Source organism: Falco peregrinus, chromosome 12 (assembly GCF_023634155.1).
Source record: "Falco peregrinus isolate bFalPer1 chromosome 12, bFalPer1.pri, whole genome shotgun sequence".
Taxonomy (NCBI): Eukaryota; Metazoa; Chordata; class Aves; order Falconiformes; family Falconidae; genus Falco; species Falco peregrinus.
In genome coordinates this window covers 11959950-11974464 of record NC_073732.1, presented here as the reverse complement: position 1 = coordinate 11974464, position 14515 = coordinate 11959950, and the positions used below count along the sequence as shown (strand labels likewise).

At 35.5% G+C, this 14515-nt stretch overlaps 1 protein-coding gene across 1 annotated transcript in view; it reads left to right on the top strand.

The window, feature by feature from the left end:
- The window catches only part of DNER (delta/notch like EGF repeat containing), a 139412-nt gene that overhangs the window by 72901 nt on the left and 51996 nt on the right, over positions 1-14515 (top strand). The window contains exon 5 of the mRNA XM_055817452.1: positions 13234-13379. Within this exon, the coding sequence (XP_055673427.1) occupies positions 13234-13379 (146 nt within the window). The remainder of the gene's footprint in view (positions 1-13233; positions 13380-14515) is intronic.

Sequence of the window (14515 nt, the reverse complement as noted above, 5' to 3'; positions counted from 1 at the left end):
TTATAATGAAGTATAAGCTGCCACAGATTGTTATTTCACAACTTATCATGCTAATAAATGTAAAATTAAAAGCATTCTGTTGCAGAAACATTGGGCCAATACTGTTTGTAGCTAATACAGAAAAAAAACCCAAATGCAGTAGTGGTGCCATGTTCTCTCCCTTTTGAGCTGTCACTCAGCAAAGATATTGCTTGAAGGTTGTTAGTATAATGATTTAATTACCATCAGTAGTGGTTTCTGTTTGTGATATTTATTTTCTTCTAATTTCCATTTCCTTATATTTTCTTTATTATTTACTTCCTTCCAAGATACTTAGGATTAGTGTTTTTTTCTTTTAATCCAGTTTTGCGTTTAATTTATCAAAGTTAAAACTCTCCTCATGTGTCTTCTTCAAGAATAAATTTTTGCATTTGACTTGTGATAGTTAATGTATGATAGAAGTAAGTAGAAACTTGCTGAAGACAGGCTAATTTTAACTTTTATGCACTCATGACAGTACCTAAAGCCATAGCTCGGTCCATAAGCTCCCAAATAGAGGGTCTAAGTTGCTCTGTGAAGGCTCCACTTGACTGTACATGCCATACAGCATAGGCTATTGATTTAGCTTATTTAAATGAATATTGTCTTACTCTTTCCTAGTTTGTCTTGTCCTACTTGTTTCTCTGTGACTGTCTTTCTGTCACTTGGACTTTTACTTTGAGTTGTTTATTGTGTGCTAGGCAACAAGGTGAAAATATACCTTTTCCTTGATGAATATAAACCAAGGTTTATTTCATAAAAATTGTACTACTGATCTTCCTTATTTCATGCAGTACAAGTTTTCTGAGGCTTCTTACTTTACTTCCATCTGGTTTCTGATACTTCTTTGGTCTTTCTTAATTTCCTGATAGTGAAGGTCTTTGTAGAATTTTCCAGGTGTTGTAGCATAATTTGATTTATGTAAAGAACATGAATCATAAATGCATACGCATGGTGCAGGAGGGAGACTCAAATAATATAGTGATATATTCATGAATAGGAGCATCTGAGTGCTTAGTAAAGATGAGTGCAGATATAGTGCATTTGAATTTTTATAAATCCTATTTATTTTAGCAAATGGATGGATTACCTGTATTGCTTTTGATAGAAAATGAATATGAAACATTCCCTCTGCATATCTTTTAGTCCTGACTCATTGCAACTCTATACTATGATATAATCAAGTAATCAGATAACCTTTTTCTGGAGTAAATTATTTTATAGGGCCTTAATTTAGTTATAGCTTTTGCCAGTATAATTTCCTTTTATTAAAACACTTGAGCAGAAAATGGGTGAAGTACTAAAGGAACAGGGAAACTGAAACATGAATTTGTTAGTTTAAAAGTGTTTCTGACCTATCAACATTTGTTGTAAGAAAGAGAAAATGGAGTAGCCTCTGAATTTTCTTTTCGATTGTATGGAAATATTCTGCTTACTTTTCATCATCAGTTTTTGTCCAATAAGTTGTAAATCTTGTGTGTAAAACTTAAAAAGGAACTCAGTCATTTGGTCTGAAAAATGCCAAATTTTATCTGAACTCAACTGAAATCCATAATTCAGGTGAAGTCTGTATAAAAAATAATTAAATCTTTACTTCAGATTTGATCCAGATGTATGGAAATAATCTGTGAACGTGACACACCTCACTTAAGTTTCTCATTTTCAATAAGATCAGGTGAATAAGGTTTTTCTTACAGACAACTTTCCGTATGTTTCTTGATATACACGAATATTCTAAGGTACAGTAAATTAAAATGGATTATTTTATACAAAAAAAAGCAACCATGTAGCATGTGCTTTTATTGATGATATTTAAGCTAGAACAATGTCGAGGCCACAAGATACTATAGCATGCTGTGAGCATAGAATCACACAGTAAGGCTGTGAACTATGCCAGTCAATATATTTACTTTATATAATTTCCTCCTTCTTCGCCTACTCTTCTGTTCAAATGAGATTTTAAGGATTTTTCTCTTAATTGGTGAATTCTGTACAATGCATATTATTTTTTTTACCTTTAAAATTTTTTCTAGTAGAGCTCTAAGTGAAAAAGGGGAAGATCTGAGTGTTTTGGGGTTTGTGGTGTTTTTTTTTTATGTGTGTCTTTTGATCTACATCTTCTTTGGAGGTAACACAGTGACAAGTGACCCAAGTTTTGATACGCAGCAAGGTACTTTAATTACATCTTGCAAATCTTTCTGAATAAGGTGGTTATGTCAAAGATAAAACATTTAGGGGAATATTATTTGGTTTGTGTTGCCTCACAGCAACACAAATTTAAAGTTGTTTAGACAAGACTGAAAAGACTCAAAAGTCAGCAGTAATGTGCTGATTTGCTGATCATGTCATTCAGGGCACAATGTCTAGAGGTTGGAAAGAATGCTGTCACTGAGATCTAAAAATAGACACCTTGATTATAGTGCTGTTTACTCCAGAGACAGTACCTGCACTGCATGAGACTGAAGGGTTTGAGGGAAGAGAGGAACACAACTAAACGAAAAAGAGCAGTCTGTGTTCTATAATGTGATCTATAAAATGGCTGCTGCATCTGCAGCCTTTTGCAGTGCAGGAAAAGTTACGATGCTGTGATTAGGCAGTATGCTTACATTGTCAAGTTAAAGTATTTACCCCATTAAAATAAGCCCCCATAGATGGGAAAGAGTACTGACTTAGAGCCTGGCTTTTACCTTCTGTAAAGCATTCTTACCATGACTGCTTTGCTTAGAGTATTTTTAATGAGTTTCTAAGATTTTATACTACACATGTGCCAGTCTTCTAAAATAATTTATTATGGCTTATTATAAATTAGGCTTATTGGCCAATGGGGGAAAAAATACCAATATGGTTCAGGTTTTGAAGTGAGAAAGCCCCTGGAAGTACTGCTTCTCTCAGTCGGTTAGGTGGGTCAGCTGTAGGATGAAGCACACAGCATATTCCAAGGTGCTGGTGGCTTTTAATGCCAAGTTACTACTAGACAAAGGTAACCACTGGATGGCAGATCTATAGTACAGGCCAGGTGAACTGTTGATCTGTGCTCACTGTTTGCAACAAAAATGCTTCATCTGATGCCAAGAGGTTTTTGGAAGTTTTGTGCCAAAATTCAGGACTTAAATAATTTATTTATTTTTTTTTGGAGGACATTTCCAGATGTTTTTAATACCTATACAGGATATTATAATTTCTATTATGTGGAGTGCTATAGGTGGATCTTGAGATTTGCCAGAGAGATAGTTGGGATGTGGAGGAAAGAATTAATCATATTTTTATAGTAAGAGATGGCAATTAAGGGATCAACATGTAAAACATTAATTCCTGGAAAGTCTGCCTTTTGCTTCAATAGACCTATAGCTTTGTAATCTTTGTCCCGATGTTCATTGAAGTTGTGAGTGATTCATGTATCAACTATTCATCGTATTTATAAAATGTCTCATCAGCATTTATTTTAATTCCGGATCTTCATATCTTCATGCTAGCGATAATGGTACTAGCATATTTGAAAATGAATAGCTGTAAAACTTTACCCTGTTACAGTCACACACCTATTCTTCGTTGCAATATATCTTGAAAAATTGAGATCAGATGAAATACATTTTACAAGTCTGAAAAAATGAGATAGGAGTATGCTGGTGCACCATCAGTTTGTGCATGAGCCTTTCAAACAGAAGTGCTCATGAATGTTAATAGGTTACAGAGAAGGAGCTCTGTGTTGAGTTGAAAGTGCTGCTTGTTATATGTTTTGGGGGAATCTAATCCACCCAACATCGCGCATTTCTCTCAGGGAATAATATACTGCACTTGGGAACATGTACAGGAACATATAGATCTTTTTGTATACAAGTTTGTTGCAAGTGCATAAGATTTGCTAAACTGATTAAATAACTTCTCTCTTGAGAAAATAATGCATTAATATTTTCCTTAGAAAATATAAAAAAAGCCTTGCTGTGAAGGACTTTGAAGGGCATTTTCAGCTTGTATGGCAACTTTCGAAAATGTTCTATGAATTGTTGCATGCATCTTTTTTATCCAAAGATGCAATCACACTCTGAAAACCGGAGCGTTTATTCTGAAAACACAGTCTGCTATTGAAATAGTGAAAAAACCAAACCCAACATATAATAAAAGCATTACAATATTTATTACTATTTTTTAATACTCACATTTTAGAAGTTTTACAGTGACGAGACACAATCTGTTTCTTAATGAGTCTTAATTTACCCTAGTGCTAAAGTAATATACCTGTTCACTAAGGCAACAATTCTGTGTTTCATGACTCAGTAGATACACCTGTGGATGTGAGACTCACAGTCAGTTGTAATTTCACAGTCTCCAGTCTACTGGGTAAACTAGTAGAGTTATACTGGTATACAGTTGACAAATTATATTTAGTGGGCCAATTCTGCTGGTAATCAAAAAAGAACATAGCTATTTATGTTGGATTAATTTGGAAATTGGGTAATAAAATTGCATATTATATGATTATCATTTCAGTTTTAAGAACTGTTTGTTCTGAGCATAACATAGAACATGGAGTAGGCAGTGCTGGCTGTGCGCATGCAACCTATTTCCTTCTTTTTCCCAACAACGTAAAAACCCCCGCAATTATGTTTTCGGGTCTCTATCATGGTTATTAGGATTTTAACTCTCAAAAAAACCTGCTTCTCATCAGCTTCCATGATAGTGTTGGAAAAATTGCTTTTCTACCTTAGTGTGCCCACTGCTGAAGCTGCAGTAATGGGAGCTGTTTCAGAAAAATAGTAAAACAGACAGTTGGGTGTTAGTATTTTGCCTCCATTTCGCCATAAGTAATACAATAGAAAAGTTTGTGTATCTATAGTTGTTTAAAAATGCTTGTGAATAGGTAGAAATTACTTGCTTTTTGACTTTGTGCTTTATTTAGTACTTCCATGATGCAGCTTAAATAGTTTTCATGGCATTAGTCTTCTAGTTTATTGTCTGGTGATAAGGAAAAGAAATTTATAAGCAAAACTGCTATTTCTCAGTTAAAACCTTACAGATAAGTAGAAGGTTTGACATTTAATATGAATGAATATTTTTATCTGAATAGGAAATTAATCCTCTGGCACAATCTTTAAATTTTAATGCTTACTTTTGTCACAGCAAAGACAAACTGATGTAGACCAGGTGTGTAATCTAGTTTTCTGCAAGCCTTTTAGATCAATACAATTTAACTAACTAGTTTAAAATACAAACTATCTCAAAAGTATTTCCTTAAAATTGGTAGCTGTACATGCTCACTTGAAAATGGATGCTATAGCATCTTTATTGTGAGATGAGGAATACTGATGGTATTCAAATGCCAGCACCTATAAGGCAGCTTGCTTGAATTCTGCAAAACTTTTTGAAGATTTTCTTAAAAAGGAAAATTAATCCTTGGCTCCTCAAGTCAAGAGATCTGTTGCATTTTAAAAAGTGTATGAACCATATACGTGTATGCACAGAAAGGATAATATTTTCCTATCCAAAATGCTGTCCAGCCTTTCTAATGCAACAAAGTATTTTCTTTAAGATCTCTGTCCTGAGCAGTTATATGCTCTTTGGGGTTTTTAATGAATCTTCTTGCACCATCTCATGGTACGTTAACATGTGGTCACCACTAATATGACTGTAGGTATATTGAATAGGCAAAATGAAACTTAGCGTACAAAATACCGTATTAAAAATAAATAATCTAGAGAGATATTTGGAAACAAGTCAGTCTGATTTTCTAGCTGGTTTTATCTGTCTATCGAATTTTAAATTAGGACGCAAGTTGTAACTGTGTCTTTTGGATGGTGTGGTTTGTGTTGTTACATGTCTTTTGAAACATGTACGTATTTCCATCTAAAGAAAGCAGTTTGCTGCATGTTCAAATTGTTTTTACATAAGCAAAAATGAAATAGGACAATTTTATTTCATAATAGGAAATGCTCAGTGGATTGAACTCACTGAAAGCCATGTAATCAAGTTACTCTGGCTTTAACATGTGTCAGCTGAGCATCTGTGTGAGCTCCTAGCCCGTGGCGTATGTGCAGTCATTTGACTTAACCCTCTTTCACTCTGGACTAAATTAAATCACATTGCCTTGCACATGCCGCCGTTGGAGTGTTCACGCAGTTCTGCTGCTCGGCTGAGGTGCAGTAAAGTGTGTCTGTGTGTGTGAGACCATTTAGTTACTTCTGCCCAAGTCAGCCTTGCTGGTAGGGGAATTTGGTGACAACTGCTCCAGTTAATGGGGCTTTCATTTTTATGTGTGCAGTATGCCTGGAAGGGCCCTATTGTAGGCAGTATTGAGTATTGTGCTCAGCTGTAAACATTTCCCTGGGGTTCTGGGCATAAGAGCTAACCTTGCAGAAAATGGCCTTTTGATAAACAATAGCAGCAGCAGAAGTGCAAACAGCGTAAAAAGTTCAATGAAGTGTTAATTTCAATGATTTTTTTTTAAAAAAGATGGCTTTATAAGGCAAAAATTTAAGCATTCAGCTGAAATCCAAACCATTCTGAAGAATGCTGTTAGGCTGTATGAGAAAGGGTATCTATAAATATGAAAAAAAAAAAAATTCTGCCCTGCCCTTCACGAACAAGTTATATGTACGCCATCTCACATATAAGCAGATGTAAACTTTAGTTTATTTTTATTAAATTGTATTATGTTTTAAGCTAGCTTCTAAATAATTTTACTCTTTAAAGTAATCTTTAATTGATCTGTAAATTATTCAATTTTTTTTTTTATATCTTTGGAGGTTCATCTGCTCAAATTTGTAATGCTTGGCAAAATACCTTTGTTTCTTTATTCATTGTTAAGATTTCTCTTTTTTCAGATATGACTTTTGTGACGAATTCATAGTCAAGATATTTACATCTGGTTGATCACATGGTTGCTTGCACTGTGAGATTTTGGGCAGAGTGCTTAACTTGAGCTGTAAAATAAGGATACTAATGCATAATTTCAAGGAAAAGATGAGGCACATTTTAACACTATTTGTAAAATGCTTTGAGATCTTCAGCTAGTAGTCCAACATACCGTACAGTTTATTTAAAAGTAGGGTAGCCATTCATAAGTCTGTAAGTTGGTGTCAGAGATTCTGGTGGTCTACATTTCTGCCCAGAATGCTTGGCAGCATTGTTGAGATGCTGATAAGTGAGCACATAATTGGGAAATTGTGATACAGGAAATCTATTAGAAGATTGGTCTTGTCACCCTTGCTGGGCTTTCACCATGATTTTGGACAGTAACCAGAGTCCTTGAAGCCATGACAGAAGGTCACACTCTCAGCTACTGTCACATCTCTGTATGCAAGTGTTTTCATAAGTGTAAGTGTACTCTTGTTAGCTCTTTCATAGTCCTACCATGGGTTTTGGTCCAGTTAAGCTATTAAGTTGGGTAATTGTTTAGTAACAGTGAAATTCAGAAAATGCCATTTGTTATAGAGGAAAAGTAATGGAATGTGTTCGGGGATTTTTCTTTGCTAAGTGTATCCAACTGGTTTGCTCACTTCACAAATATATTTTAGCTGTCAGTCCTGCAAAACTGAGCTCCAGCTTGAAAGTCAAGCAGTGTGGTATTTCTTCCTAAAGTTTTGGAAATAATTTTCTGGCACCCAAGTTTTGCTTTCTGTTACACCTGTGTAATGCTAACACTGTCAGTCTGCCTCTGATAGAATTGCAGTAATGTTACTGAGAATATAATTTGACCAGCGGCACATTTATCTTTGTCACTGTAATGGTGATTATGTCTGAGAAGAAAGTATATGTTTGATTTTCAGAGCCTAGGATGAGTTTTCAGTGTTGGCAGTGAAGGAAGAAAGCATACCTATTTTTAAACTGAGTGTGACTATGATATCAATTTGGAGAAGAAAAAACGCAACGAGAAGTTCTACAGTCACTTATCAACAACAACAAAACATTCCTTAAATTGCTGTTTCATGTGCATTTTTGAAAGCTAAAGTATCTGGAACAGTTCTTGAACTGATTCTCACTGACATCTATATATACTTTCAGAAGAGTATCAGATCAAGGCTTCTGTGACAAAGCACAGTAAGCATGCTGATCTGTATAAAATTTGGGAGAGTTCTACCGCTTATAAATAGTGCTATTTGTGGGCAAAATAGCAGTTTCATTATTGCAGCTGTATTTTTGTATCCCCAGATGCTATGTTGCCTAGTAGTATCATTAGAGAATGATCTCAGATGTTCTGTACAAGGATCCTATGGTACTGATGGCACAGAAGTACTGCATCAAAGACTGTGCATGTCGTTGACTACCTGTTTCTCACTTCATGTTTACTGCTAGTATATGATAATCATCCTAAGGCAAACTAGGAAAGGATTCCTGACTCATTTTTTTCAGATTCTGTAGGAGACTATTCGTGTCGGGGCCCTGTGAGAGTATTGAGAGGCCTTAATAACCCTGACCATTAAGGTCTCATGGAAAATGTGATAAATGATTGTCTATTTGTAAATCAAAATCATGCCTCCACTATTTCAACACGTATATTTTCATAATCAGGTGCATCATGAGAACATCTTGTTATGCTTTTTAATTTGTTAGGTTTCTAAATTGACTTGAATGTGATTTCCATGAATGAGTGGAAGGATTGAGCTTTCTTAGATTTTCTAGATGAATAACCACTATTTGAGACTGCGATATGCATTGCCATAAGAGAAGGAAATTGGCTTTATAGTTAAACTGAAATTCATACTTTATGCTTAGATCCAAAAAGGCACTTAAGCATGGTGGCAATTAGTATAGACACCTGTGGTGGCCTTCATAGTCTTTAATATTAGCTATACCATATGACACATAGACAGCGTAAGAGTTGTGGACCTGAAATAACCTTTGGATAAAATTTGGACATAAAAAATTTAGGAAAAGGGACTAGAATTCAAGTCTCCCTTTGTCTTTTTTCTGGTGAGTTCTGTAATAAAAATGTAGTCGTCTTTTTTTCCTAGCTTCCTTTCTTCAGATCTTTCTTATGTCTGTGAAGTTCAGTGGCCACAAAGGAAAAGTTTGAGCACATTGACTGCTCTGGTTCAGCTTGCCGAGTAACATTTTCTCCTGTGATGTGAGAGATGTGGTCCAACAGAAAATTCCTTTTGGATATTTTAAACTTTAGGTTAATTCTATAATTTCCATTATCTGTGGTTGAATGAACAGACACGCAGCTTCTATACTAGAGTACTAAGGGTTATAAATTATGGTTGAATATGCTCTGATAACAGCTGTATTGTTTCTGAAAGCTAAAATCAGGTCTGGAAGTATTATAGCTTCATTAGGTTACTACATGACATGAACTGAACATGTGGTGCAGGCACACCCAGTACCACTGCTTTGCTCCTGAAGGCCTGGTGCTACCTGTTTTTCTTCTATTTGTATATGTCTCATTTTCCAAATAATAAATAAGTGACTGTACTGTACACTGGGAATAGGGTGGAGAAATGACATCACCTTATTCTGGGGCCCTTTTTTGTTTTCCTGCCCATTTTGGCTTACTGATGCCCTTGGTGCTGGGTCTGTATACTGGCAGGGAAGCTGTAGGCACTTACGTGTCTTGAGAACTCCACTGCTTTGCAAAATGTTGAAGTTGGCTACTGACCTCAAAAGCTTTTGGTGTGGGAAAGTGTTGGGAGAGAAAAAGAGAACAGATGGAAACTGATAGACATCCCACTGCTGTCTCATTTCCTTGGGAAAGCAGGCTAAAAATAAGTTGAAGACTTGGGGACTGATGCTTCACTGTGAGTGTCCAAAGCCCTTGGCAGTCATTCTTTCTTACCCAGGAAAGCTTTAGGTGCACTCAAAGACCTATACTTTTGTGAATTGGAACTTTAGCATAGGGAACTATTACCATATTTCTGCTGTAAAATAATAATCTGTTGTTTCAACTGTAGGTGTATATATGTTGGAATGCGTGTAGAATACAGAGAAATACATTTGAGCCAACTACAACAGGCAAGAGTGATTTTGTGCGTAATAGCATTGGGTGCATACCAAGAGTTAGTTACAATTTGTAGTTCAGCTTTATGCCTTCTGTTAACATAGTATGCAATAGGATAATGTTCTTGAGCTGGTGGCCTGTTAGCTCCAGTCCTCCTTTTGGCAGTCCGCAATGGGCCAGCTCTGACCTCAGCCTGCTGGGCGTAGGAGGAGGGAGTTGTTCAGAAATGGGGCTTGTGATGGAAGCAAATCAGTTTGTGGTGCCTAGAAAATCTACAATCAATTAATGTTTGAGTAGGGGTAGTCTGAATAACATGATATGATCTTGCTGAAAGCACCTGGACACACTGATGACACCTGTCATCCTTTATTTTGACTTTATTCCTTATTTTTTGTTCTTAACTTCCTTAACGTGAGAGGAACAGGGGCATATGTGCTTTGTGCTCCAGGGCATAAGCAGGTGAAGCTACCAGGGTGGAATGAGCTGTAGTGTATTTTACCACGCACACTGCCAATGAAATCATGCAGGTATTTCTCAGACTATCAAACAAAGCTGGAAAATGTTTCCTCTGCAATCTGAATGACTACTTACATGTTATGATTTATTAGGCTTTAAAACTGTTTCCGTAGTATTACTGTAAATATCTCAGCCCTGAATTCTTCAGCTGCTCTGATGTCATTGTGTTTTAACTAGCTTTAGAAAACCAGCAAGGTTAAACTGAACAGAATTACCTTTTGATATAAACAGCTGTAATGTTTTTCTCCAGCCCTTAGATGAAGCGAGCTGTAAACATGCTTGTGAAATCATTCTCCTACCCAGAAGTTAAAAATACAACTTAAAACTCACTCTAGTTCAGTTGCTGTTATGGGAATTGGAGAAGGAATTAATTGAAGTGCTATGACCTGACTTAAGCAAGGAGTCATATTTAGACAAGCTTCTTCTAGCCCTAAAACCTAAAGATCTCAGAAAGTTGTATTCACCTTCTATAGAGTGAAAATATATAGCCATGTTTTTATCTTTCTAGTCTTTGGAAATTAGATGAGGTAATTGGAAATTACAGGAAAATATGTGGCACTCCAGTGAGAAAAATTATTTTTTTCGGTGGTTTGCCTAAGGACTTTTGATACCAAAATAGTAACAAGATTCAAAGTACAAAGAAGGTTGATTCAATATTCCTTTAGGGAACTGTCCTGAAGAATATGTAACAATCTGCTTCAGACAAGCAAATGTGAACTCAAAGACATTTTCTAAATATCACATTCTTTCATGCTCTCACAAATAATTGCATGACTGCCAGTGACAATGGCATTCAATTGTTAAAGGAAATAATTCTGGCTGCATCTTTGAACAGATGGGTAAAAATGGGGTGTGTATTAAGGCCAGAATAAATTGGCTCGCTTTGAAGAGGTTGGCAGATTACAATAATCTTCACTAGCAAAACCAGACCGTTCCACACTTGGAACTATACCCAAGGTATTTTTTTTTTTTTTTTTAATCTGATCTTGTAGAAGAGTTAGCTGACTTATAGAGGCTGTACTCAAGCCAATGAATACTATATATATTGGACATGAGATTTTCCTGCTTTGAAGATATGGTTTAGGGATAACTGTTTCTAGCATAGACAACTAATTGTTCAAAGGATGCAGCATTTTATAAAGTGAAATCTAAAAATAAGAACAAAGAATGGAAGACTTCCATATGATTTTCTACAGAATTTGTAGAATTAGTCATGCTTGACACTTTCATATTCAGAATGTAAGTAATATTTAGCAGCTCTTCTAGAACGAGAATTCACCTGAAGTTCAAAGTGTTTCAGGAAACTTTGTTTTATTAATGTTCATTACAAATACTTTCTTGTACTACTTTTTTTCTGCTTGACTATATGTTGTGCTATGTCCAGTGTATAACAAAAAGAAGCTAGACTGTGTCTTTGATGTTCCTTTGAGGATTAGGTTGTAAATGGACTCTAGAATTTAAAGTGGAAAATATTAGAAAAAAAAATTCAATGTCACACTTCCTGCATAGGATATTTAGATTTTTAAAAGCATCAGTTTTTACTTAAATTCTCTTTCTATTAATTTCTAAAGAAAAGTATTATCCTACAATGATTCCGTGCCTGTAACTTTCCATACTGGTACTACAAACAGTCTTAGACCCTTAGGATTCTACGTAACTACATTAAGGATGGTGAAGTCAAATTTAAGTTTGACAATTTATGGAAGAATCTTTGGTTTTTTTCTTAATGCATATATTCTGCATACAGTGTATACACTCTACCAAACCCACACTTTTTATGCCACTGCACAATTATTCTGCCACAAGCTCCTAGAACAAAACAGCTGATTGCCACACATGGAAGGGCTGTAAGTCAGGAGTCTAATCACTGTGGTTGAGCAATCCAGTTGCGGTACAAGCGTAGTGTAGGAGCAGAGTATATGTATGTTGACATGAACGCTGACTTAATTGTGTATGTCATGGGCTGTGTATGTGCCTCATTTTACCTTTCCTGCTGTACTTTATTTTATTTTCCAGATACATCTGTTAGAAATACGGGTGATAGGGGTGTTGTTACGCTCCAGTGTGTTTTAATAGTTTCCAACCATTTTTTTAATTCCATGCAATTACAGGTCCTAACCAGAGATTCATGAATTTTGCTCTTCCTCATCATATGTTCCCATTTTCATGTTTTGTTCAGCTATACCTTATAGAGTGATGAGATCAGACATTCAATAATACTTGCATTGCAAATATACAAAGAAATGCTGTCAAGCTGTGCATGTACGTTCTTGCAAACTTCAGAAAGAATAGTCAGAAGGGCTTGTCCATCTGTTACCAATGTAATGCAGTTTATCATCTATGAGCTTTTTAGCTCTGAAGTAACTTTTAGACATCCATTTAAACATTTTTCTCGGCTGAATTTTATTTTGTCTTGCCATTAAAAAAACTTAAGGAAATATATTTTTAATTTATCAAAAAGATAGCAGGCAAAAGCATTTGGATATTCAAGACCTAAAAAATGATAGCATATTAGAACTCTGGAAGTAGATCTGTTTCTCCAGCCTGCTTTCCTTTTGTTAGTCAATATGAGTCTTTGTTTCCCAACTATATTCTAGTTTGTATTTACATGCATTAAATTTAGATTGGCATGTATGAAATGTGAGCAGTGATGTTCTTAGTTGACAGTTTCTTTCAGTTTAGTTTTATTTGTTTGTCTAGTGGGTAGAGAATTAATATGTATTAGTGTATTTTCTTATATAGTAAGAATATTGTTGGTTTTTTTAAAGGTTTTTTGAATGATTCGGTTACTAAGTGCATTGTGGCTCTACGCTTGACTGTGATAGTGAAAGTCAGTACCTGCATACCTGTGGGAAGCCATTCAGATAACTTCCAGTGTTCGGGAAAAGGAAAATGTATCACCAAACCAGATGAGGTAAGGTGAACTTATCAAGACCTTCATGTGCTGTGGAAATTCCATGATAATATAAACACTGAGTAAATTCTGCTTGGTCCTCTGAGTGTGTGCATACTTTGCTGCTGTGTAACAGGCTTCTAGAGCTCACAGGTGTTGCTGAATAACAACAATGTATTTATTTGCTATTCCTAAAAATCAAGTGCTTGAAGTAAGGAAATAACTGATATGAGATGCAAAGATTCATACACTCCCCTGGCGATAAAAAAAAATAGTATTCAAATCAGGTATAAGGTAATGTGCACTGCACCTAACTGCCACTCTACAATAATATTTATGAGGGGCACGTGGCGGGCACTTGGGATCCCCAGTCTCCAGACCAGTGTGTTCCAGTTCATTAAGTCCTCAACCTTCTTTGGGTTTTAGGTCTGATTTAACCTAGTACTTACCTCTCCACCACTCAATAATTGCTCACTCAGAAATCACTGATCAGTGCAATGGAAATGTCTGAGCATAATTATGAGAAGAAATGTAATGGAATTGTTTGGTAATGTTTGGAAGTTTTCCTGTACTTTCTCTTTTACATAATACTACATTGAGAGATTACAATGGTGACAGCAGTTCCACTGGCCACTGTGAATTTTTTGTGCCATCTAGTAACATGAGAAAAGAAGAACCAAATATGTCAAATTTGCAGTATGTGTACTGCTTTTACAAAACCCTACTGTCCTTCTGAGAATGAGATCCTGTATTCTCTGTTACCTTCTATAAGTGTTGATTTTATTTCATGGATTAAAAGTAATTTATAGCACAAATATGCGCAGTTAATCTTTGGTTTTATTAATATTCATTTGGGAGATAAAAGCAATAGTAACTGTTGAGTAAATATTAACAGCTGTGAGCGTGCTATGAGCACAGAAAATCTGGCATATTTAGGGAATTCACTGTTAGTTCATCTGCTACCATTTTCTAATTTAAATTCTCAATAAGCATGTTTGATAGAAAAAGGACGTTTTGAATTGTAACAACAATAATTAAATTGCTACAGTAATCTATATATACATGGCAGGGCTAACATCTGGAATAATTAAGTATCTACTTTATTTCTCACAAATGAAATTATAAAATGCTTGAGGTAGTGTGTGAACACAATTATT